We start from the raw sequence: 27,801 nt of genomic DNA, 5'->3' as shown, positions 1-27,801 counted from the left end.
GTAGTTTCCTGCTAGTTCTGATCAGAGATGCCTTCCCTTTTTGGGATTTTGCTCTATCATGTAGTAGCTTCCTCCTGCCTTTGGAGGAGTGAGTCTTGGTTTTATTTGGGATAGCATGCTCCATGCATTCCTGTAGGTGTCCATAGAATGCTTTTGTAAAGGATTCTGCATTTTGGGCCGTATGTTCCACTGGCCCGGGGGCTTTGAAGGATTCCACCTCGGTTTTGAGAAGTGTGAAGTTTGCTTTTGAGAAGTTCTTCACCGTGGCTTCCTTGGCTGGGGGTGGGGATGGAATATGGATGTCCAGTGAGATTAATTTATGGTCTGATCTTACCAAGAAGGGGTATACCTCTGGTGTGGAACATAGGGACCCCATGTTGGTGATGACTAGGTCCAATATCTTTTCCCCTCTTGTGGGAGTGGTCACCAGTTGTTCCATAGCATTTGAGTTTATAAATTCTAGGAACCGTTAGGTGAAGGTGTTGGGGCTTGAGTAGTTTTCCCAATCAATGTTTGGGTAGTTGAAGTCACCCAATATAATGGTGTTTGGAGAGACCTTCATATTCTCCAGTGTTCTCAGGAAAGCTGAGTGGGGTTCCTGTGTTTGGGAGGGTGGTCTGTAGCAGGCTACAAACTGAAAGGCAGTTTTGCCCACTGTTAGTTGCACATGGATGGTCTCCGATGCTTCGTGCAGTGCCACTAACCTGGAGGTGCAGGTGTCTTAGATGAATATGGATACTCCCCCTCCTTTTGTGGTTCGGTCTGAGTTTTGGGGCCGAAAAGCATGGTATGAAGTATAACCTGGTAGTGCTGGGGTGCTTTCTGGAGCCTTGAACCAGGTTTCTGTTACTGCACAGATATCGATATTCTCCATACTGAGGAGAGTCTCGAGTGTGTGCATCTTGAGGTTTAGACTTCTGGCGTTGAGCAGCATTACCCTTAGTTTTTTTTTCTTTGTGTTGTCTATGGAGGTGGGTTTGTCTTTTTAGCCTTGCCTAAAAAAGGCACTATGGGGGAGGCCAGAGCCTTTGCCAGTATTCGAAAACCCAGGGGTGACAGGGGCAAGCTGTCCCTAGCGAAGCAACGTGGCTTATCGAGCATGTCATCCCAGGCTGACAGACACTGGATCCCCTTTGAATGACACCAGTACTTTACTAATTGTTAAAATTGATCATTTTGTCTTTAAACTGTGGCATCATTCTTGGTGAGGGCAAAATGCTACTCAAGGTCAGGGTCATACCGGCCTGGGCTACATGATCAGAGAGCTCCTCTATGTCTCTTTTCATGTAGTCCAGGGAGGTACGTCTCAGGTCATTCACACCGGTATGGACAATGACGGACTCATATTTGTACTTGCTTTGGAGTGACCTGAGTGCATGTGTTACGTGGTGGATCCTGGCACCCGACAGACAGCTTACAGTGACCTTCTCCCTGTTCAGTCTGGTGAGTGGGACATTAGTGTGTCTGACAATAGAGTCACCTATTACAAGTGTATTAGGTGTGTTGCTTAGCCTTAAGGGCTGTGACTTTGTGGCACACTGACTTTGTGAGCTATGTGCTACGTGGGTATTGTTGCATGGTAGGGGTTACTTGGATGTCTGCTTTGGAGGTCTCTGCTGCTTAGGCAGATTTTTGTTTAGAGCCTCCGAGTAGGTTTTTGTGTGTTTGTGTTTGGTTTGCTGATGCGATAGGTCTATGTGAGACTGGATTTGTGGTGTGTGTGGTTACCTTTTCCTCCTGACTGCCTGTGCTCTTCAGAAATTTCCTTTTCATTTCAAATATAGTTTTCTGAAGAAAGTTTATGGTTTGTAGATGCTGTTTACATGAGTTACTTAGATGTAAATGCCAGGATGATAACATTTGTCATTTTCATTAAGCAGATTTTATTCTACTTTAAATGTCACATTGGACTTTGTACATATGATCTCCAGAATTGCATGTCGAATTCCATGTGGGGTCCAACCGCATGTCAAAGCAGCTGGGAGTAAATCTAATCTTGCCAAATTTTCTTCATGTACACCATGATTTTTTTTATCCTTTCCACAAATCATCATTTGGCATTTTTCTTTGATATTCAGCAATCAGGGGTGCTGCATTTAGTGCTACTGACCTTGCAAACTGACTACATAGCTACTTCTAGCCCATGTCATGTCATCAGTTCTTTTGTGACACTTATTTCAGATCTTGACCGTAATTACTGAAAAGTTACTGTATTCATTGCCACCATATCAAAATAAATGACCTTATGATGGTAAGATGACCATTTAAAACTGCACACTCAAGGAATTGATCAGTGTGTGTCAATACAATGTCCAAACTACAGGGAATAGGTTATGTCCTAGCCCAGTTGGAGGAAGTTTAGTTTCTTATAGGTTCATAGTTTCATAGGTAAGTACTAGGCTTGCTGACATTCCAGGCCCTTTTAAGCCTAGCCAATTTTCCTTTTTGTGCTCGAATTAACCTATCACATTTGTTTAGAGACTGGCCTTGCCCATCCCATGGTTTATAATATATAGTACCCCTAATGAGAACAACTGGAATCATACCATGGAGTAGTTGAGGGATCCCTAGCATGGGATAAAGCGTTTAGGAGCTGCCTGTATCCATCAGTATTACAGGGGGCAGTCCTGTGGTAAATTTTCTGTTTCCCATCCATCGATCCAAGTTGTGCCTATATACGGACAGGGAGGAACCTTGTTTTATATGAATGGAGAGTCTGTTCCAAAGCAGCAGTATCCCCCTGTTTGATAATACCTCTAAACCATTCTGTTGATGTTGCACAAGAGGTTCAGATCCCCAGACATACTACTTCTGATACCATTTGACTTGCCAATGTGCAGTAAATCCATCAGTATTGGGTTGGAGGATGCCTTGTTTGCCAGATAGAGGTAATCTCTTGGCAGGTCTGTAGGATACTGAATATAGTGACATGGCTTTGAGTCAGTCCATTTAGAACATGTTGTTTTGCCTTATATCCTTTTAGTAAGGTATCTCTGTGGGTTTTCCAGTTGTTGCATGTGTCTGGGCAGGTTCATGCCAAAGGGGGCACTATATTCAATGATTGACCTAAAGAGGACCAAGTGAAGGGAGACAGTGACATTCCTAGTTCTAGGTACAGTCCTTTTGTGCACTATAGGAGAACATTCTTACAACAGTGGTCACATGTTGGTCAAAAGTTAGGTCACTGTCCACATAAGTTCCCAAATCCCAAACAACTGGGTCAACTCTTAGGGGTGTATTGTTAATGTCGTAGTTCCCTGGAACAGACGACTTCCCAAAGGATACAATACTGGCTTTTTTTGGCATTTATGTATATTAAACATTCATAAATATATATCTGCACCACCTGCGGCTGAATCCATCATTAACTTTAGAAGACTTGTACCAAGGTTGGTCCACTGCCTCACCTGATGAATGATGCAGAATGGGAACATTTGGAACTTCCACCCCTGGTGGGTGTTCCAGCGTATCAATGCTGCCCAGTCTTGGACTAATAAGCCAGAATGTGAAGCTAAACGGCCTAAATCTGAGGAATGGTTTCTGAAGTTGCCCAGCCATACAGGAGGAAATGACAGTTTTTCAAAGCTCAGCACTGTTTGCTGGCTCAGACTGTGGACAGCGACTATGTCCTTCTCCAGGGCTTTACAGTTCAAGGTCTGGAAAAAAAGAAAAGATTTGTCTCGTAGGAACTAAAGTTATAGGCATTACATCATATCCTCCGGGGACTATGACCTGTTGCCAGAGCTGGTCCTAATACAAGCCTTTTTCCCATTTAACAGTGTTGTTGGAGTGAAAGCAAGTGTATGGGTTCCTCATCACCTGGCAATATATACACACAAGTCATATAATCATCCAGGTCCAAGACTGTGAGTCAGCTGATGGGAGTTGTGGAACTCATCTTCCCAAGATCATATAGAGAATCTGAAGTTCTGGATGTCATTTTTCTTTAGAGGAGCAAGGGCAGAGAGTTTTTCAGTTCCCTTATAAATGACCTCTTATCTGGAGAGATTTTGAGGCTTATGAGGTCCAGTGTAGTCTTGGCCTCAAGATATCTCTTTCATTGAGAAATATTGAATGAGTGCTTTGGAGAATGTAGAGGAGTCTTAGATCATTCCACCATTTTAGATGCTAATTTCAGGATGCTGTTTTGATAGACTAGAAACACTGACTCTTTTCACGCAGCCCACAAGAAAAGGTTCTCCCTTTACAAAACCCCTGGTTTAATCCTCAGTCTCCCTTTCTGTAAAGTTGCTCAGATGCTAACCAGCTGATCCCCGTCTGAAGGACAGGATTTATACTTAAGGCTGTTCTCAAATTCCGTCTTCATAATATGGGGAGTCTGACTCTAGGAAAATTATTCTTCAGATTTCCTTCCTGAAGAGTTGAATATTTCCAATAGTTGCCAGAATGAAGGACTTGTTTCACTGGGAACAAAAGCAATAGCAGAATTTCAAACAAATATATGATGATTAGGTTTAGGTAGATTTTCCTCAGTCTGGCAACTGTTCCTCGTGTGTTGCCAGCCTTAAGTGACAGTTTTACCTGACAGTCAACCACCTGCACCTAAAAAGTGTGATAAATTCTATAAAGTGCCCACAAATTCCTTTTTTTCTAACCCCCTAGTCAGATCCTGCACTGCAGTCATTTCTGTCATTATCCACTTCTGCTGCCTTATGGCAGCTAATGTTAGTCCTTCTAACAAGCCAAGTGGTACATGGATTCATAGATTACTAGGTGAATGACCTGGGGGTGCCTTTCTTAGCCTAGCTAAGTTTTCCTGAAATAATAATGATGTCCTGTATCCAAATAGGACATCAAAGCCAGGCATTTATAAGCTACCCCTGTCCATAAGGGATACAGGTGCTAGACCCAGTGTAAATTTCTTAGTCCCCATCCACTTATCTAAGTTGAGCTTAAACTTGTTAATAGACAAACTTAGTTTCACATGGATGGGTAGCCTGTTCCATAGAGGCTAGTCTCTGGAACACATGTCTGTCTCTCTAGCATGTTCTGTTTAAGCCACAGACAAAATTCAGGTCCCTAGTACTTGTATTTCTGGTACTCTTTGACATAACAAATATGCAGGAGATTCATAAATATGGGGTTTGCAGATGCCTTGTAAGCCAGGCATAGATCACCCCTCAGCAATCTATAGGAGACTGAGTAGAAGAAAAGGGCTTTAAAGCATTCTGTACAAGGCAGTTTTGTTATGTCTGTATTTTTTTTATAAGGAATCTCTTAGGTCGCTGTAGTTGATGTGTATGCCTGGTCAGGTACATACCAAAAGGGAGCATTGTACTCTATGATCGGTCTGATAAGGGCAGAATACAGTGGGATAATGACCTCTTTGGACCTAGATGCCATGCTTGTACTTATAAGCTGTGCAAGATAAAAGGATTCCCTCACCACTTTGACCACGGGTTGGTCGAAGTTAAGGCTACTTAACTACATCCTTACCCAGATCCCTGATCTCTGGGCCAACCCTTAGGGGCACATTAGCAACATGGTAATTAGCCTGGATTGTTGACTTCCCAAAGGGTACATTTATGCATTTTTTATCACTGAGTTTAAAACCATGCCTTTGGCACGATTTGTTAGTCACAGATGGACCTTCTGGAAGAATGCTAGTATCTCCAGGGGAGTTTATGATAACCCCCAGCTTGCAATCATCAGTAAACTTAGTCAGCCCTAAACCTTCAGCATTTGCTTCTATTTTAGAAAAATAGATGCCAAAAATGAGCAGACCCAGTACTGAGCCCTGGGGGATCCCGCTAGTGACTGTCCTCTTGTTGGAGGTAGCCCCACCTATTTTGACCTTCTGGGTCTTATGAGTGACCCAGCTGGCTATCCTGTGGGTGATAAAAGGGTTTATACCTAAATAAGTGAGCTTGTCTATAATGCCTGAGTGGGGTAATATATCAAAAGTCTTGGCCAGGTCCAGGTAAGCTGTGTGCACAGTCTTAACTTCATCCAATGCTTTGTTGACCCTCTCAAATAGGTTTACCAGATTTATACATTTTTAGTAAGTCTTTGCAGCTATGATGTATCCACCATGAAATGATCAGTCCCAAGCTAGTTAAACATCATTCCAAAGCCTTATGACAGACGATCTAGGTTTAACATTTGATCTTGCTTCTCTTGGTGGAATTAAACCATTAAAATCCCAGATCCAGGTAATACGCCCATCTAATGAACTCCAATAACTTTGGTTTAACCATAAGGGAGCCCAGAAGATGGTAGATTTTAAATATCCTTTAAAACCAGTAAGTGTGCCACACCATCTGACCAGATATTTATAACCATTGCAACAGCTGTATCAGTTACCTGAAGAACAACTGCTCGTCTTTTCCTTGAATTAGGGGAAGCTGAATCAACAGATTCTCTAACCAAATCTGCACATTTCAACTTCTTACTTCAACAGTTTAGGATAACTTTATTGTAATATGGGATCCCATTTTCTTCTCTTTTTTTAATATTGAAAAGACCCTGCATTTTAGATGTGTTCTTGATCCCCTTTTCAGATGTAAATAATAAATATAAATATACAACAAATTACATTTCTCCATTGCAAAAGAGAAGCATGGTCCAAAGAACAGCAAAAGCATACAATCCCTATTTTACCTGTCTGTCTCCAACTTAAAACCCTGGGATATGGGATAGGTTATTAGGCGAAAAACATGATATGGAAAGAGAGTCTTATTCTAGAAAATTGTATTAGGAGCACCAAATATAAATTAATTTAGAATACATAAAAATCTTAACACACAATTGCAGAGAAAAGCAAAAACACAAAATATTTTCAAATTAAGTAAAACTGACATAACTACATATCAAGAAAAGACTCCCAGTGCTATGTGGCTCAAAATGCTCTCCTCTGGCTAAGGAACCAGGATTCCATAATGCTAACCATAGTGAAAAAAAATACCGGAAGCATGGTAACCAGGCCCACTGCAAGGCCATAACCAAATAGGGCAGAAAGCTACACCCTGTAATAGTTTATCCTTGAAAGGCAAACTGAAAAAAAATTAATTCAGGAAACCCATAACAGAGAAAAAGTTCCAATATATGCAAAAAATGATGAGGAATGAGGAAAAGTTTTAGTCAGTCAGATTGAAATCTAAATGGTGATTGTGTGTTTCTCATAAAGTCCTATAGAAAATGAGCATACCTTTCCAAAATCTTTGAGTTATTCTGTTTCTATGTATAGTTACTCTTTTGCAGTCAGTTGGAAGGATGTAATATAGGGCCCATTCAGAATAACTAGTAAAGTATATGCCTCGAGTAGCAAATAGTTTAGACATTAACAAAACAATGGTTAACTAAAGTATCCACTATTGAGGAAAAGAAGACCTAAACTGCAGATTCTCAAAAAAAAAAAAAAGTGTGGCATGTCGCCTACCACAAGAAATTGAAAGCTGAAAATCTGAAAAGTTGGACTGAGCAAATGAGAACTACTAGATTTGGGGAAACGTAATTAAAAGAAAAAAGGTGAGGAACTGAAAGTTGTGTCCCTGGCTAGTCTGTGTAAAATGCATGACACAGTTCTATGGCATATATATAATTATAAGTTAAAGTTTAATAAAATTATCTGTAACCACTTCCTTTAGCACCGAATATATTAAGACATGGTTGTGTAAAAAAAAACAACCTTTTACAGTTTCACAAAAAAGCTTCATCAGACATATAAAACTAATCCCAGCAGGTATAATTACATCAAATCACATGACCATCAGACCCTCTGATGTAACTGCTGTAACAAAGATTTTAAATAAATAGATCCTTTCAAACCAGGTGAAATGTGCTTTCAGTCTCAGTATCCACTTGTATTCCTCTAGTTCAATTTTTAGTATTGTCACCCCCCCCCCATAAAGAGTCATTCAATACTGATAAAATCATAGATTTAAAGCAGTATGTATCACCAAACTGTTAAACATGTTTATATAATGCATTTGAATTTATCTTCCTATGCATCTCTGATAAATGGCTACTAATACGGTCCTTTAATCTTCTATTGGTTTTACCAACATAATAGCTGTACAAGTTTGACATTTTGCCAAATAAACCATATTTCTTGTATTACAATTCCCATAGACATGTACCTTAAATATTTAATTTGTTATAGATATAAAGGTGTTTCCAGTAATAACATTCACACAGTGCACACACTTGTTACGGGTATAAGTACCTATTTATTTCATCCTGGGATACATACTAGTTTTAGGCTGTTCTTTGTAACATAACTTCTGTTTCAGGCTACTACATTTATAACCAAAAACAGGTTTATTATAAGTACACCTATATTAAATATGCCACTAGATCAATAGCTGTCTAATTCAGTGTGTAACATGAAGGACAAAACTGGTGACAGAAGTCTCACAGAATAGTTTAACAGTAATAGCATTGAGATAAAATGTATTATTACAACATCTAACACAGGATCTAAAGATCAGCATGTACTTAAAGGGATCTGTGCAGAAATATTAAACACTACAGATAGTGCACCTAGTACCTAGTGCAGATAAAGAATATACCACAGTGTAGTCTATTTATCATTGTCCAGTCATGTATGACCATAGGATGACAAAAACAACAGTAGCTCCGCAAACCGCTGCAACATAACTGAAGGGATGTTATGATCCCATACAGAAGATGTAGTCATTAAAAAAAAAAAAAAAAAAATTGCCCACTCAGGGCAAGGTACCTATATAAAGCAGTTGAACATATCCATTTTAGTTCATAAAATGTCACTTAATTTCTATAGTAATGTCCACTGGGGGACCGAATACATCAGTTGAAGACCTTCTGTTTCTTTGGAAGTTCATAGGTTATTACTAGGCTAACAACCTCAGGGGTCTTTTTTAAGCCTAGCTATGCTTCCCAAAGGTGAGAATCAAACTTTGCACTTTGTCTCTAAGGTAAACAACTTAATAATTATACCAACTCCCAACCCTGCCTATGGGTTGTTGCTGCCCATAACATATATATATATATATATATATATATATATAGATATATATATATATATATATATAATACAGCTATGCACTGATGCTACTCTTGCACAGATGTTACATTCTTTACTGTGCTTAGGGTTGGGGTCTTGGTTGATTGAAGATTTGGCTGAGTGACAGTGGACTGCCTAGAGTACAAGATGGGGATAGCTTTCTTCCAAGTCCATTTTAGAGGAAAGCAGACCTTCTCAATCATACCTCCTTCCCATGCTGTATCTGGTTCCCCCAGTGTTGAGGGCCATTGGTTGTTGCTGCCCATAACATGTATGGATCATACAGCTATGCATTGAAGCCAGTCCTACATAGATGTTAAATTCTTTCCTGTGCTGAGTTACAAATCAGAATTAATCATTGTCAAAGTAAATCAAGCTGCGCACTGTAAACACTTCTCCTTGCATCCATGCAGCCATTGAGAATAGTTCCCCTTTTGTCTGTAGTAAAAGAACTTTGCCTGATTGATTTTTTTTTTTCATGCCATATGAAGCCTTGGGATCAATGCTCAATGCATTGTTTATAGGTTGATTTAAGTAAGCCTTCACTAGGGCCACTGAGAACCCAGCTGGATAACCCCTTAAATTACTGTGTAATTCAGCAGTGTTACCTCTTTAAGTAAAGGGGCTGCACAAGATTAACCAGGGGAGAAGTTGGTGGCCTGTCCAAATACGGAGGTAATCTTTGAAAGCAGCCATTGTTTTATGTATGAGGATCCTGATCCACAGGTGTGGAATGTATTGGGTTATGTGCCTGCTCTGACAAGTATTTATTTGTTGATGTAGGCTGAAAATTTTCTGTTTTTAAGACCATAACATTCTACTGATAAGCTTGAGCATATTGAGGATCTTGAACTATTCAGAACAGCTACAGATCATCTGATTAGAATCTCTCCCTCTATTTTTCACATTCAGCTAGTTTTTAAAAATGATTGAAGTTTGTTTGTTATGAACTCCTGCTAGAACTCAGTCCCAATATGCAGTCTTCATGAGCAGCCACCTTATTCAAGCCGCAGTGACCCTCTGACACCATCCATGAATTTGGGCCATTATGTAATTTCTCTACAGCGTGGTATACTTTTCTACCACTGCTGGAGACTGTTACTTGTTTAGATGGAGGATGAGGCAGAAAAATGCCTGGAACCTTTTCTTTTAAATTTCACTTTGTCATTACATTTTTCAAAGAACTGGTTCTGTGCCCCATTATTTGTTCCTTAATAGATGCTTACATGGCTTTCTTCACTAGGGAGTTTAAATTGTTTCTAAAAGCTGAATAGGTAACTTTATTTTTGGCTGTTTGTCTACTTTGCCCAAAATTGCCTACAATGCTATGGCTTTGCCTTCTTTCTAGATAAAATCACATAGGATTTTTATTTGGAGATAAATCCAAATATCACTACCCCTGTCATAACAAACTTCCTTGCCAACAACCTGTAATCAAATAGATATTGGACAATGTACAGGCACTACTCCTGATATTCTCATGAAGGGATGGTAAGGGTCCAGACTCCACTGGGCAGTTGAATCTACACCTGCAAAATACCAGGGCTCCTGGCATCAGTAAGACAACACAGACTGAGTGGAACTATAGGCTAGTGTTTGGTGGATCAGAACAAACTGCATCTTGACCCTAGTTATCAAGGACTGATGTCACTTTGAACTGCATTTTTGCTGAGCAGAGAAATATTGGATACTCTGGATCCAAGAAGAGAACAAATTTTCAGGTGTGGGTTACAGAATATGATAAATGAGATTCTGAACGTCAGACTGCTTGACTGTTAGGATCAATAATAATCCTTTGCTTAAGCTCAGAATATGAGAACTTTGATTGAAAGCTTGGTTTTCCCTCCGCCATTTTGTTTGCCTGTGTCCTTCTCTTCCACACTCAGCTTTGCTGTTTTGTTTATTGCCATAGTTTCTTTTTCAGATGGGAGATAGATAATCCAAGAGTGCATTCTCTGGCTGTGCCTGAAAGCCCCTCAATTCAGACAGAGCAGGCTACATAGTCGGTAAAAAGTGTTGTCACCTTTTTCTTTTGGCATGTTTCCTTATTGAGGACCCACCAATCTGAAGAGGCAACAATTATGCTGTCATCTCCCAAAAGATAATGCCAAGGAAGAGGCTAATAATGAAACTGATGTCCCATGTGTCTTTAATATTGTATGTCCATTGACATCTAGTAAGACTTTCTAAATAAAAAATAGGGAAAGACATCTAACATTGCCAGTGGCAGATTATGCCTAATGACCTATTGTTGGGCTTTGGTCCTGGAAAGAAGTAATAAAGTAAAGTGAGGGCAGATTATGGGCTTGTCCAAATATGCACAGCAACCATCAGTATAATATGTTCATTGTTGAACTGCTAGATTAATGTATCCAAGCTGATCCTGGCCTAGAATGGCAGTAGCCAAAGTACTGGAACTTGCTACTAAAACACCTCCTATAATGTAGGTTAATTACAGTGTAGGTCCATTCATCAAAGGCCAGTTATGCAAAAGTAATTGGCAATAGTGCCTTATGGAAAAATACTTGTAATTAACTTTACTTCTCTAGAATTTACGATTGATCATTTAACCTTTGTAAAGACTGGAATATTTCTTTTTACTGAAAACATAATTATATTGGAGGCTAAGTACCTCAAAATTCCAAACATATTGTAATCGACCTCCAGTATCGCTGCATTTTGGCAAAGATTGACATACTGTCCTCAGAGTGTTAACTGATGTCTGAAATTTCACTGATATCAGTGTGCTCACTTTTCAATTCCAGCCAAATAATAACTTTATTAGCTGTTTATTTACTGCCACGACCAGTCTTCAAACTCCAAACAAAATTACTTTTGTGATTTAATTGCACTCCTCCCCCTATTTCACCTGCACACACTCCATAACCATGCAGATGCAACAGCCATTAATGGAAAGCAGCATCAGTAAATTCATGTTATCAAATCAGAGTGACTCATTCATAAAAAAAAAAAAAAATTCTATTACATTCTGTTCATAGTAGTTGTATCTTAAAGTTGTTTTGGAAAATGAACCAACTATTTGATAAAAGTTCAAATTAAGTCATACTGTGTGATAACCCAGGTTTTTGGAGAACTAAGAAACTCGTAACATGAGGATCTTCAGGTCAAAAAGTGATGTTTTCTATTAAGTCATAAGTATCAACCTGCATCACATGAGAGTGAAATCTGTCTAGATAGTGACAGAATGTCTGCATATTGTAGTGGAGAATGAAGGTGCCTAGTGCACCTACAATGGAATATGAACTAGGAAGAAATTCAAAAAAAAAAAAGAAAGAAATAGGAATGCATATTCTACACACTTCAAAAAGTTGTAACAGAGTTCAAGTTACACATACTACGCTTCTTTTATTTATTTATTTATTTACATTTGTTGAACGGGAGTGTCCGACTGGACGTAGGTCCATTTTCAGCAGAGGCCCGGGGAGAAAAGCTCCACAGTTAAAATAAAAAGACAGTAGTTACATTGGATTTACATAGTGATTAACAATTTGATTAACATAGCAATCAATTACAAACAGTTACAGATGAAGAACATAGTACATCAGTAGACAGCTAGAATCTTTATCTGCGAAGTACATAACAGACATTAACAATTGTTACAATAAAACGTTCCTGTTGTATAATAAGTGCTAGGCTTATGAGCATCCGAGCTTGCTATAATCAAGGCAGTTAGTGGGGTGGAAAGAAAGGTAGTATTTGGATGGGGTGGGTGATATTAGAGTGGGAGTTGCAAGGGCATAGCCAGCATGTTTTTTAGGTGCGCTTTTAGTAAAGTTTTGAAGTGGGTGCATGATAGTATGGAGGTAATTGTGGGTGGGAGGGAGTTCCATAATTTGGCTATGGTGCAAGAGAATAGTGCTTCACCAGCAGAGTTATTGGCTTAGTGATCTGCAAGTGATTTTTATTGCTGAATCTTAGTGGTTTGGTGGTGCGATAGGGTTGGAGTAGATTTTGGAGGGATGGGACATTTAGTGGATGGTTTACTAGTTTGTGGGCGAGTGAGAGTTGATACCATTGAGGGAGTTCAAGCCAGCCCAGTTTAGCAAGTGAGAGACAATGGTGACTATGGTAGGATGTCCCTGTGGCGAATTTGGTGATTTTGTTGTAGCAGGTCTCTAGCTTGTTTAGATCGCATTGCCTTAGGTTGGTATATATTGGAGAGGCATAAAGTAGGGTAGAGATAAGGTGGGAATTTGCTACTAAAATCTTTGCTGCTTTGGTGAGAAGTTGCTTATTTTTGTATAATGCTCCTAGTTTTTTGTGGACTTTTTTATGGTCATGGATATGTGAATGTCAGATTTTAGTTTGTCTATTTCCATTCCTAGCAATTTGGTGTGTTCTGTTGGGTGTATAGTGGTGCTGTCTTTTGCTGTGATGTTAAAGTGAGAGTTGTTGTGAGTATGTTTGGTGGGTTGGAAGATGAGTAGTTTAGTTTTGTTTGGGTTGAGTATTAATTGGGCATTGGATAACCAAGTTTCAACAGAGGAAAAGGCTTCTTGTGTGACTTTTTGCAATTTGGGTGGGGAATGGGCTGAGCAGATGATGTTTGAGTCATCTACGTATTGTATGAGTGTGCCATGTTTGGTGGCAGAGGCTAGATTATTGGTGAAAATAGAGACGAGTAGGGGTCCAAGGATGGATCCTTGGGGACCCCTATAGAGACAGGTAGTTGGAGAGGTATGTCATTCTGCCATACAATGGATTGTTGGCGGTCAGACAGGTAACTCTGAAACCAATTGGTGACTGATTGAGAGAAGGATAGGTTATTGAGGACAGAGATGAGTTGTTTGTGTGGGACCATGTCAAATGCTTTAGATAGGTCTAGGAAAGTAGCCATTGTTTTTATGCTGAAGGATAGTGTTAGTAAAGGAGAGTAAGGCAGTGGTGGTGCTATGGTTTGGTCAGAAACCATGCAGAGTATTGGAAAGGAGGTTGTTAGTAAGGAAGTAGTCTGAGACCTGAAAGTGAATGCATCTCTCTTGTATTTTGGAGAGTGGAGAGAGAATAGCTATGGGGTGGTAATTGGTTAGTTCTGTGGATGGGGCCACCTTTGTGGAGGGGAATTATATGTGATCCTTTCCGCAGTGTGGAAACGTAACTTTCTGATAGAGATCGGTTAATCAAGATGGATACTGGGTAGGTCAGAGCATCAGCTGCGATTTGTAGGTATTCACTTCGGAGGTTGTCTGCTGCTAATTTGGTGGGCTTAAGTTTAGTTAAGAGTTTTTTATGTTGAAGGTAGGTACAGGAGAAAAGAGAAGGCAGTGGGGAGATTACTATTTGAAGATGTAGGTTGGAGGGGGTGTGTTGTGTTGTTTAGCTAGTGATAGTATGGTTTGTGTGAAGTGTGTGTTGAATGAGGTAGCAATATTTTCGGAGGATTGAGGGATGTTAGGAGGAGGGGTACTGACTTTACCTGGGTGGAAGATGGAGTTTATGGAGGACCGGAATTGTTTGGGGCTGTGTTGGGAGGAGTCTAGGGCAGACTGGTAGTATTGGAATTTGTTCTGTTTTATTAGCTTTTTGACTCTATTGTGTAGTTCTAGGAATTTCTGTCTAGTTGAGGGGGTTTTGGTTTTACGCCAGTGCCCCCAGGCTTTATCCTTGTTTTTCATTTCTGACTTAGTGGTTTTCCGTAGCCATTGGGAGGGTTGTGCTTTCGTTCTGGAAAGTCTTATGGGGCATGGTAATTAAGGATGCTCAGGAAGGTAGTATTAAAAAATTCAACTGCGTCATCAAGACTAAGGTACTTTAGAGAATGCCAGTTACATTCTTTGAGGGATGAGATGAATGTGAGCAGGTTAAAGTTTATTTTTTTTACGTATTTGACGGCAGATGACAGGTTTAGCTTGGTATAGGTATTTTTTGAGTAGGAATGTTGGGGAGTGATCACTGAGGCTATCTGATAAGCAGCCTGTTATATATGACTGGGGGCTCTTACTGACTAGTATCCAATCCAGGGTAGTGTGCTTGCAGGAGTTTTTATTTATCCTGGTTGGCAACTGGACTAGTTGGGTGAAGCCGTGAAGGTTTACATGATGGGTTGGATGGTTGCCAGAACAGGATTGCCAGTCAATATTGAAATCACCTAAAATTATAGTTTCTTGGGGGAGATGGTGGGTAGACCAGCTGAGGAGGTTTTCTAGTGGAGGGATGTTTTGGCCAGGTGGGAAGTAGCATCCAGTTATGTTGATGATTTTGTTTTGGTTTATTTTGAGGTTGGTATATATTATTTCTTCATTGCCTATTTGTGGAGCTGATGATTTTAAGATCTGGATGTTTAGATGCTGTTTAAATATTATAGCTACACCGCCTCTTTTCTTGTTTAGCCGGTCTACTCTTAGTATACTAATACATTAGTATTTTAAATGAACTTTGGGCACAAATGCTTTCCTTAAGTCTAGTACGGTAAAAAGTAGATTTCTACAGATTTGGTTACTAGTGGTAGTACTTGTTTCCTTGGTTATTGACGGTGCTTATTATTATTTTTTTCTTCAGGATTTTCCAATTATTTTCTATGGAGTTCTGGGAGAGGATGCACGAGAAGGAAATAGCCCCTCCTTCTTCAATACAGAAGAAATAGATGTTGTAATTCAGTACCTCAAATTGCTGCTGCTGGCACAAGGAAAGAAGGGTATTTCCAAACTCTCACCTAAAGAAATTGGTGTTATTACACCATACAGGAAGCAGGTATGACTGATATTTCACCTGCCCAACAGGTTTTTAACCTTACAGTTTTATGTAGATTACTTTCTTTTTTAAGAAGACTTAGCGCATGCATTTTTTATTTATTTATTAACATTGTTTTACCGGGAAAGTCCGACTTGAAACAAAGCCAATTTTCAGTGGTGACCCGGTGAGAAATTCAATATTACAAGAACTCTATTTGTCTTGGAGATAAAAACTGTTTCTGATTAGAAGAGGTGCTGTACTTGGTACAACTATATAAGTAGTCAGGAAAAGAGTTGGTTGCATTTCTTAAGTCTTGTTGTGATGTTGGTATATATGACAGGAAGAAACAAGATGTGCATATTTTAATGTTTGCAATGTTGCTTTTTCTTTAGTTGAGCACAGCATTTCGTCTGAAAGTTATTATGAGCACTCATGTATAAAATATATGAAAGTCATCCTTAAAATTTCTACTTTAAATACACATAATCACTGTACAATCTTTCTGAGCTATTTCAGCTACCTGTGATGCAACACTGTCATATTTTTCAGCCTGAAGGCTGCATAGCTCAAGTGTTTCTAATGGGAAATGACAGACAGCACAGACCTTCTTGCTGAAGAAATATTTCAGTAAATTAACTTTTTGAAAATAATAGTTGAAAACAAAATCTCAGAATACCCTCCAGAGTTGTTTGTATCTGACTTCTCTGAACCCATTTTAGTTCTAGAACTCATTAGACTTCAGTATCTAGGCTTCTGCAGATACAAACTAGTCTGAGTGGATTAGCTGAGGTGAGCTAGAAAAAGCAGTTTCAGCCTACTTTGACTGGCTTAGTTCCACTAGGCCTATGGTGTGTTTTCAGGGGAGCCATGATCTGGTATTCAAACTGACTAGGAAAAATCTGTCTATGTTGCCAGGGAACTTGCCTTAACTCTTTTTAGATGTGTGTCATGTGATGTTTTACATCATCTCCGTTTCCCCAGACCAATCGTTTGGGAGTCTGCATTAAACATTAAAAGATAAATCTGAATTAGAAAATGTTTGTATGGTACAAGCAATGTGCAAAATTAATTTAGAGAGAGTTTTAAGAGGTATTACAAATTAAATATTATATAAATATCATCCTATCTAAAATGTGAGATCCAATCCTGCAAATCCTGTAACTTAAATATAAACTGCGGTTCATACAAACAACAAACTCAAAAATGTGGTTTTACAGGTTTAAAGTAGTTTTGTAAAGGGACTTTGGTATCTTCTTTACCTCAAAACAGAGACCACCTGCCAAATTTGAGACTGATATACATCAGAGTAGGGAGTAAATTCCAAGATGGCAAAACCTAGGAATTCCTCATATTAACATTTTCATCTTTGTAATTTTGGAATTGCAGTTGCCATCCTTGGCTTTTCAACAGACATCCTGTGAAATCCTCTGTAATGCAGTTACTGAAATAAAAAATAAGGAATGGTTTTGCTCTTTGAGCTATGTTTAATGGGTAGGGGAATTAAGTTCTCAGTAAAACGGAAGAATAGTTAAGCATGTGAAAATCAAGATACTATCAAAACAGTATATCTGAGGCATGAGGAAAAATATATTTGAAGTTTAGATTTTAATTTATAAAAATAAATAAAATATATATATTTAAAATATAAAATAAATATATATATATATATATATATATATATATATATATATATATATATATATATATATATAAAAATAAATAGCATTTACATTGTCAGAAATGGATGCAGTTTGGATATATTAAGACCAAATAGAAAAAAAAATGCATAACAAACTTGAAGAGAAAGTTAGGTATAGTGAAACCATTCTCTTCTAAAAAATAGATTACTGACAGCACTGTCCAATAATTTTCATCTCGTGAAGAATTAAAATTGTTTACTTTGTCTTCATGTGTGTGTGTGTGTGTGTGTGTGTCCTGATTTTTCTAATATTTGTATCTCAATTGCACTAATGGGTTCAGATGGGTGCAGCTACACTGCAAAGAAACATTGAAGAAGAATCTAATAACCTGAGCCATTGCTTCTTGGGTAGATACTTCCAGCAGCAAGGCAGAAAATACCAAAGGGATTAGAGCAGGTTAAGGTAAACATATAGCACTGATATTCTGTATGCTAAACTGCAATGCATAAATATATTAAAATCACTTTCCCACCTTATTACTGGTATCCGTCACCAGTCTTGCTTTGCTACCTCTGCTTTAGCTTAACTATATAAAAATGGTGCTGGATGGTATGGTATTAACTTTTAGTAGAAATCCTTAAATAATAACCATAATACATGCAGCTATCCTTAGATAAAATATGTTCAGGATACGAGGGTGAGGAACATGGGAGTATATAAACCAGCTAAGTGAGATGAAATGAGGAGATGCCCATGATCCAGAAGCAAAACCTGTTTAGTGTGTACTTATAAATTTCATTTAAAGCCATATTGAAACATTGACTTCTTTTCTTTCAGGTGGAGAAACTGAGACGAGCAATAAATGACCTGGACAAAGATCTAAAAAGCTTGAAAGGCATCAAAGATCTGAAGGTATTGAGGAACATGCAGAGTCTGTTGAATCTACAGTTTTATGCTTTGCAAAGGGCGTGGGAGGATGGCATAATGGTTAAGGTGTTTACCTTACAGATGCAAGGTGCAGGGTTTGATTCTCACATGGGGTAATTGGCTAGGCTTGAAATGGCTTACAAGGGCAGTTAGCCTAGTTCTAACCTATGAACCTATGAAATGTGTACTTTACAAACTTATTGCAATATCCAGTTTTAGAAACTTCAATGAAAGGTAATATCAGACTGTTGGTGCAGAAATGTATGCCAGTAGAGGTTGATGAATCATGAGAGTTAAGGATTTGATTCCAGACACTGACACCATACAAGCTATCAGGCACCAAATAGCAAATATTTGATACTGCAGTTAAGTTTCACCACAATGTATTGTGCTGTGCAAGCCAGCAGAACATTTCTTTGGAATGTTTCACCTTTTCTCCACTGTGCACCCCCTCCCCCCACAAGAAAAAAATTTGTGTGTGTTTCTGTAATGTTTTTGACTGACCTTTTTGGAGGAGTTATTTTCTTGAAATGGGTTATTTGAATGGACAAGCTTTGATCTTTTGTAGGTAAACCCTAGTAGGCAATGGTGTTTATGTAGAGGTGATGATTGTTTATGTAGTATAAACAAGGAAAACCTCAGTGAATTGCTTTTAGCATAGATGGATATCAGGCTGCATTAACAAATATTTGAGTAGCAGAAGTATAACAAAAAGTTGAATAAATGAAACTGCAGAGTGGGACAGTCTGCATTATGCAAGTTGTATAGACAAAGATATTGATGCTGTAAGACTACACATCACCAGTTTCAAGTATACCAGGGATGCACCAGCTGTATTGCTATAGATGATTGAAGCCCTGACTATGACCTAGGTGATCCATGTTCGACTAATGGCTCCTGGCACCTGCTGGAGCTGGCAGGGTGGAAAAAGAATTGATGAGGTATTGCTCATTTGCCTCTTCCAGGAGGGTGTGGGGGACATATAGGGGATGTGTGTATCTCATGAACCTTACTGGTGATACCGAGAACTGGAAAGAAATAACTTTTGCTTTGGTAGATTGATGTGCAAAGATGTATACACTACCACATTGGTGGGCATTTCTTTTGTGGCACCACTGCATGCTCATCTGGTTAACATCAGTCTTGCAGGTCATTGAGAAGGACTTAAGAAACCCTCTCTCCCAGCTTGGCCACAACACGATGGCCCTAGCTTCTCAGCTTCTTTCCCTGTCAGTTTAAAGCCTGATAATCATACAGGTCTTCTCATCCAGAAGGACAGGACTCTTCCAGAAAATAGACATTCTGGGCAGCTCTCATTGTATTGGCCCTAGGCAGAAATGAATGACAGGAGAAAGTCAGGGATCTGATGTCAGTAGTAAGCCACTGTAAAAATCTGGATATGTAGTGGGGTGTGTGTGTGTGTGTGGATATGGACTTTGATTTGCAACGTGGTATTAAAGGACAATGCCATAAGCAAGCAGTGATTCCCAGAGTTACAGGGTTATGGTCAGACCATCAAGGTCTTCTGTGACTTGAGCATTCAAGCAATGCAGTTATACACTTTACAGTTGCTCAAAGAGGCTTACCTTAATCCCTGCCACTTAGCTTGTGTTCTGACTGTTGTAGTTTGCCCTTCTTGGGAGGATATCTAAGTCCGCAGGTCTCATGAAGAAATGTATCTCAACCTGTTAGCTGAAGAATTCTGGGTAAAGCAAAAAACAGTGGGGAGATAAAAGCCCCAAAACAGGTCAGATTTTAAATAATGCTTTTATAAACATAGAAAGTTGCTAGAATAACAGATTTTGCATTATCATACATTTTTGAGAGATATGAAGTCCAAAACTCAGAGGTAGGTATATTATTATTTAGTGACTTCAAGTTTTCAGTGATTTGCTCAAAAACCACACATTTAATGAGGAACTGATTAAAAATATATGGGAAAAATCTGGACATTCTGCAAAATTCTGGACAGTTGACAGGTATGCATGCAGAGCCTGTATAATGAGGGGTACAATATTTTGATGGACTTAAAAGAAGTATCTGTCTTGGATTGCTAATAGAAACTGGCTGTTAATATTGCCTAACATTGTATATAGCCATCAGAGGATGTTCTTCATGTTTCACTGTTGCAGTCATTACATTTGGGTTATCTGATGCAGGTAGCCCTCAGTTGGCCTGATTAACAAAGTCTTGGGTCCTGCGTCGGTTGCTGTCCATTCTTCCATGACGTCAGTTCATCAGGGGTATAAAACATGCAGCCGACGCCATGACATCAGTCTTTCTTGCCGTTCAGTGCCCGAAGCAGAAGCAGTTTGCAAGTGCCGGTCGGCCGACTCCATGAGTTTCAGAATCGAAGTCTTCAACTAAAGCTAAGTACCCCGTTGGGGAAACTTTTTCTTGCTCCTTACCGATGTCAGTAAAAGTTAATAATTGCATTACTTGTGGAAAGCAAATACCTCATAAAGATTTTCATTCGTACTGTATTCCTTATCTAGGCCCTGACCACGACCTACCTTGCTGTCGGTTTTGTGCTTTATTTAATCAGCGCACTATCCTTCGTCGGTATATTTTCACCTCTCGGTTTAATTACCCAGAAATGTCATCGGTTAGCCATCTGACTACCAGGATTCCAAAGATAAAGACAGAGACAGGCCTCCAAGGTCCAAAACTGCTGACGATGCTTCTCCAAAGCCAGTCGCCAGTTCACCAGTACTCAGTGAGGCACTTTTGCAGCCCCTGATACCCGCTACTTCTGATTCGCAGGCCTCTACTGAGACCCATTCAGAGTCTGGTATGCCGCAAGATGCATCAGCTATGGAACCCGTGGGTGTCTTTACCTTGGATGGGTCTGGAGCTGCTGTGCAGGCACCGGCTTCCGAGGGTGTATTCAGGCCTGTGGACTTGCATATTAAACCAACGCCTCCTTCTTTACTTAGGCCTAAATCTCGATCCATGTCTAAAAACCGATGCCCAGGCCACATGCTCAGGCCTCTAGGCCTAAAAATCAAATGATAAGAATGGCTGAAGATCTAATAATTCTAATCAGGGGTAGCCAACCCCCCCCCCCCTTTCTAAGAGGCCTAGGACTGAAGTTAATAATGAATCTTCTGCTTAGGATTCTGTTTTTTTCTGATTATTCTAATGATCTGGATTTGCCCTTATCTACTTATGAAGATTCTGATGCAGAGGACTCCATTCCCTCTGCTTCCCCTCCTGAGGATTTTTATTTTGGAGAAACCTTACATACTCGAACATTTCCACTGGGAAAGCCAGTATTTTTCTGATTCAAAAAAGAGGCTTAGGGATTTCCTTCTCTTACCTCAGCATAGGCCTTTAGCTATTCCTCCTGTACTAGACATTGTTGATGCTTTTTCGGAATCTAGTTTGGCCCCTGATTCCCTGCCTCCTGCTCCCAGAAAACCTGACAGATACTACAGGGTCCCTGAGTCCCACAAGTTCCTTTTCAAAAATCCTATTGCAGATCCAGAGACTATTTCACAGGGGCCCAAGGGCATTAAGGCTTCTACTGCTAAAAATCCTACCCCTTCTGATAGAGACTCCAGGGCGCTGGATAGATGGGGTAAGAAGGTTTACACTTCTGCAACCTTGACCATTAGGGCTTTAAACTGCCAGTTTCATAGGTTAAAGTATCAGCAACATGTTATTGGACTTCTTAAACAGAAAATTATGTTGATTCCTGACTGTGTGGAAAATAAAGAATTACACGATTTAATGCATTCTGCTGAACAAGTTGGAAAACATACTTTACAATGTGGTTTTGATTCATTAGAGGCCTCTTGCAGGGATGCTGTTACCAGGTCTGTGCTCAGAAGGCATGCTTGGCTTAAGGAGCAATCTTTGCCTGATCATGTTAAAGCTAAATTGTTGGATGCCCCTTTAAATCAGGACCGCCTGTTTGGCAACAAGGCTGAGGAAGTTCTTAAAAAGATGGAAGATAAAGCTAAATCTATGCAAACTGTTAAGTTCAGTCTCCTAGATTTAATAGGCACTGGCCCTCTAAGAACTGGTCCTTTCCAGCCCCTTCCAGGTCTTCTCAAGCCAAACCCAGACTCAGCAAAAACCCCAGGTTTCAGTCCCAGAGGACAAACACAACTAAGCAGTGTGGGGGGGCTCCACTTCCAAATCTGGGAATAATAAGACTCCCCTATGGTTAGCTGTCTCAATGACTTTCTTTTAAAATTTCCAAGCCCTTATCAACTGACTGCCCCTTTGGGGGGAAAGATTGTTCTTCATGCAAAGAATTGGGAACTCATTACCCAGGACAAATGTGTTTTAAATATAGTGTCCCAGGGATACAAATTTCACTTCCACACGTTGCCAACACCAAGTGGGTGGCCGGACCTATCCCCAAAGCAGTGGGCAGAGGCCCAAAAACAAGTACTTTCTCTCTTAAGCATGGGGGCTATTCAACTGGTACCAGAAGAGGAAAAGGGACAAGGTTTCTACTCGAGACTTTTCCTGGTACCCAGAAAAGACAATTCATGGCGTCCTATCCTGGACCTGTCTACTCTAAACACCTTTTTGGAGATTCCAAAATTCAAGATGCTGACTCTTCACCAATTACTCCCTATGCTAGGCAAAGATGCCTGTTTGGCAACACTAGATTTAAAAGAAGCATACCTGCACATCCCAATCAGGGAATCTTGCAGAAGATACCTACGCTTCAAAGCAGGCTACACGCACTATCAGTTCTCCGCACTACCCTTTGGCTTATCTACTGCACCCAGGGTATTCACAAAGTGCCTAGCTGCAGTTATTGCATTTGCAGGCAAAGAAATATTCAAATATACCCATACCTGGACAATTGTCTAATTCAGGCAGAAAGCCAGGACATACTTTTGAATCATTTGGCCTTTGTAAAAAGGGCTCTAACCTTTCTGGGGTACACCATAAATGAAAAGAAATTACACCTGGTACCCTGTCAACAAATTATATTCCTGGGAGCAAACTTGAATACAACTTCCCAGATGGCTTACCTCACACCAAAGAAACAAATTCATTTGACAGCCTACTTCAAACAAGTGGCCACAAAAACCCTGCTAGCTGCAAGACAAATACTAAAAGCCTTGGGGTTCATGGCCTCCTGTATTCTTCTAATTCCATATGCAAGACTGCATATGAGAAAACTACAGTGTTATCTAAAAAGCCTATGGTGCCAACATTCTCAAGACCTAGAAACAATGATTACTATCATACCTTGCCTACGCCTAGAGTTCCTTTGGTGGGCACAGGCCTGCGACCAATACAAGGGGGATTACCTTTTACACCACCCCCTGCCACCCAAACCCTAACAGATGCATCAGACTATGCATGTGGGGCTCACCTGGCAGGGAAGTGCATTCAGGGCAAATGGGACCCAAGTCAAATGCACCTGCATATCAATCAAAAAGAAATGTTAGCTGTACAGAATGCTCTGACAGCCTTCAAGGACCACATTCTTCCAGGACAATTAATGGTAAAGACGGACAACACCACTGTTATGTGGTACATAAACAAGCAGGGGGGTACACATTCTTACACCCTCTGCAGACTAGCCATGGCGTTGTGGAACACAGCCTTGAGCTACCAAGTGCACCTACAAGCTTAATTCCTGCCAGAAAAATTAAATACACTGGCAGACGGACTAAGCAGAAACCTCATGGACCCACATGAGTGGAAACTGGGACCAAGGATTTTCAACATGTTGACAAGCCCAGATATAGACTTGTTTGCCCCCCCTCTGCTCTCCAAAGTACTACTAAAAATCAAACAGGGAAAACCAAGGATGATTTTGATTGCTCCAGACTGGCCATGCCAACACTGGTACCCCCTCCTGCGCAGTGTGTCACGGTTATTTCCATGGCATCTGCCTCAGACTTCTTCCCTGCTGTCTCAGCAGGAGAACCAGATTCTGCACCCTCAGCTTCTAACACTGAACCTTGCAGCCTGGCTAATTACTTAATCTCTCCTTTACCATCCCTCAGCAAACCTGTGATGGATATCATTTTAGAGGCAAGGAGGCCTAGTACTAGAAAATCTTACACTGAAAAATGGAAAAGATTCTGTGCCTGGAACCAAACTCAAGGGTTGAGTACAGCAGTGCCCAATTTACCTCAGATTTTACAATACTTAACTGAGATGCTTCACAAAGGCCTGTCTTTTTCCTCCATTAAAATCCACGCCTCAGCCATTTCTACTCATTATTACACAGAACCTCCCCTCTTCTCTCATCCACTGCTCAAGCAGCTCCTCAGAGGGGCCAAAAATTTGAGACCACCCAGGAGAGCTCCAACCCCAGCCTGGGACCTTAACTTTGTCTTGGAGAAACTCACTCTACCTCCTTTCGAGCCAGCTGCTACTGCAAACTTAAAATTTCTTTCTTGGAAAACAGCTTTCCTTTTAGCAATCACTTCACCTAGAAGGGTATCTGAATTACAGGCCCTTATGGCAGTGAAGCCTTTCATCATCTTTCATGCGGACAGGGTGTCCCTCAGAACCAATCCATCCTTCATGCCAAAGGTGGTATCCAGTGTGGCTCTTAATCAGTCCATTCATTTGCCAACCTTCTTTCCCAATCCACAGAATAAAGGGGAACAGATACTGCATTCCTTAGATGTGCACAGACAACTTAGATTCTACTTGGACAGGACTAATCCTCAAAGGAAATCTGAACAACTACTGGTGGCATTTGCTGCAGGGGCACAAGGTAAGGCTATTTCAAAGCAAACCATTTCTAAATGGATAAACCATTGCATTCATTTCTGCTATAAGCACCATGGAAAACCTATCCCCCAGGGGATCAGACCTCACTCCACCAGGGCTGCATCTACCTGTACAGCCTTTCTCAGAGGCGTCCCTACCAGGGACATCCTAGAAGCTGCTACCTGGAGTTCTGTACATACTTTCACCAAGCATTATCATTTGCCAATTTTCTCTAAATCCAGAGCTGGCTTTGCCATTACAGTCTTGCAGGGCCTTATAGCTAGCCCTAATGCTATCAAAATTCCTCCTCCCAATTATAGCTTAGGGAATCTACCCAACTGTAATGACTGCAACAGTGAAACACAAAGAACATAGTACAGTTGTGTACACTTACCGTAAATGTAGATGTTTAAGTTTATTCACTGTTGCAGTCCTGGTTACCCTCCCTCCAGCCCCCTAACTTCTTTTGGCTGTACCTCTACTTTCCTTTACTATGTCTAAAAGCCTTTTTGGTGTATTTGCTTTTTTGTTGGAGGTATATCCTTGTACTTTTATATTTAATTGCTTCCCATTAGGTGGGCACCTGACATCTGTGGCAAGAAAAACTGATGTAATGGCGTCGGCTGCATGTTTTATACCCCTGACGACCTGATGTCCTGGAAGAAGGGACAGCAACAGACGTAGGACCCAAGACTTTGTTAATCAGGCCGACTGAGGGCTACCTGCAAGCAGATAACCCAAATGTAATGACTGCAACAGTGAATACACTCGAACATCTACATTTATAGTAAGTGTACACAACTGTACTTTCTACTCCTTGTTCCTTTATTTTGCATATTTTACCTATTAATTATGTCTCACTGGTAGCCTTCAGTAGGTTTGTATATTTTTGTTCCACTTTGTGGAAGATGTTTCTAAGCTGTTTAAGTATCCTACGTGTTCCATCTGTTATACTTGTCTCTGAAATGCAAAGCTGTATTATGAACCCTCCTGGCTGGCTGTTTCAGTAGTTGATGGGTTTCACCTGACCAGAATGTAGGTTTTGTTAGTGGAGAGGTTACTTAAGGAATATGTGCATAAATATTAATCTTTGGGTGAATGATTTTGTCTGCTTAACTATGGATGCCAGTAATCTTTTTACATCTCTTCTCCATTCTTTTGGAGTATCAGCAGTAGCAGATTACTCGGGCAAAGGCCAGTAGTCTTCATTTATGTTGAGTCTTTGTATTTTTAACCCATAATATATTTGTCTGTAAATAGAAATGTTTTCCACAAGAGAAAGGAATTGCTATGGGGGACTCATTTGCTCTATAATATGTAAATATCTGCATAACATTTTGAAAGATTTTGAAAATTTGATGTGAATTCAGGTTTTTGAATATGTGAATGATTGATGATTTGCAATTATTAAGCTTGGGTGACAGTCCTAATACTGAACAGTCTAGGTTTAATCTAAATTCTAATGATTTTGGAATTTGATTTTCTTACAAAAAATTCAAGACATTGTGGATTTCCTGGATATAATTTTGTGAGGTGAATATGGAAATTTGGTAAATACCTAGTTGTTTAGAAAAGAAAGTTCAGATAGTTCTTACTTAGATGCTGATAGTTGGCAACCTCAGTACCTTACAGATTCTTTTCCACTGGGTGAATTTCTTAGGCAAAAACTTAATACCGCTGAAGTGGATAAGTTATTTAATAGATCTTATTGTTTGTAGGTTAGATAAAAAAACATATAGTGAGTGGAGAGCTGTTTGCTTGTTGAATGCAGCAAGTGACCATGCAACTATACCAAAATATCCAATTGTTATATAGAAACTATCTTGTACAAATAAGACTGTTAGTTCTTTGCGTCATTGAATGCACGAGTCAGAAATCTAGAATGTGGAGACACTAATGAAAGGTAAAAGTCCACAGTTAGGCAAACAAAATGTAAGTGCAAATTTGAGTGAAGCAGAGAGAAAATAGAAGGTGATAGTGGAGTGGAGTATTAAAAAATAGGAGGATATTTGGAATAAGATTTTCTGATCTAGGCTTTTGAAACAATTGTTTAATCAGTGGGTGGAAAAAAATGGTTTGGAGAACTTAGCATATAATTCTAGGTTAAATGTACTGAAACAGCTGTATTAAAATCCCAATTTTGATATGTACACTGTTGATACTATGGAGCAGAGTTTTCTTTTATTTTCTTTATTACCGTGGCTGATATAGTTGTATGAAACAAAGTGACAAGATGGGACACTGATGTTTTGAGATGTAGGGTTGCCTTGAAAGACATTTAAACCTGCAATTTAAAATCTTTGTTTACACTCTTGGCTTAGATTATAACCTACAGTTCCAGGTTCCCCTGTCTGTGCTACTCCTCTTATTCCCAGGTACCACTTTACTAGAAATGTAATATGCATTCTGAATTGTAATTGGGGCAGGGGAAAGTGGTATAGACCTGGAGCCATCCTATGCAACCTGGGGATTGATGAGCTTCATGACTGTCACATCTCTATAATAATTTATCCTCCTATGCCTTGCACTTGATTGATTGACTGACATGGATAACATAAATGATAAAAGGCAGTGTCTCACTGGGACCAGGTGGTGCTTGGAATACTCTGGCTGGTCTGCTTACCATTCATTTAGTAGGTAGCACCATAACGAAGTAATCCCCCCAGGATGAAGAGGAGTATGCCCTCTCATTCTTTGTCTACTTGGTTTCTGATGTTTAGGCTGATGTGGAAAAACCTGAGTCACATCTTGGTGCAAAATTCTATTCCACCACGGTTCATATGTGCGTAAGGCATTCTGATAACCTTTCCGTTGGTTGATGTGTTTTGAGTGTTG

General features: G+C 39.8%; 1 protein-coding gene across 2 annotated transcripts in view; it reads left to right on the top strand.

The window, feature by feature from the left end:
• Positions 1–27,801, top strand: part of MOV10 (Mov10 RISC complex RNA helicase) — an 892,455-nt gene that overhangs the window by 754,191 nt on the left and 110,463 nt on the right. For both annotated transcript variants that reach the window (XM_044076939.1, XM_044076940.1), the window contains exons 17-18: positions 15,524–15,715; positions 18,175–18,249. In XM_044076939.1, the coding sequence (XP_043932874.1) occupies positions 15,524–15,715; positions 18,175–18,249 (267 nt within the window). The remainder of the gene's footprint in view (positions 1–15,523; positions 15,716–18,174; positions 18,250–27,801) is intronic.

Source organism: Protopterus annectens, chromosome 7.part0 (assembly GCF_019279795.1).
Source record: "Protopterus annectens isolate FY-2018-M chromosome 7.part0, PAN1.0, whole genome shotgun sequence".
NCBI lineage: Eukaryota > Metazoa > Chordata > Ceratodontiformes > Protopteridae > Protopterus > Protopterus annectens.
This window is presented reverse-complemented; position numbering and strand designations above follow the sequence as displayed.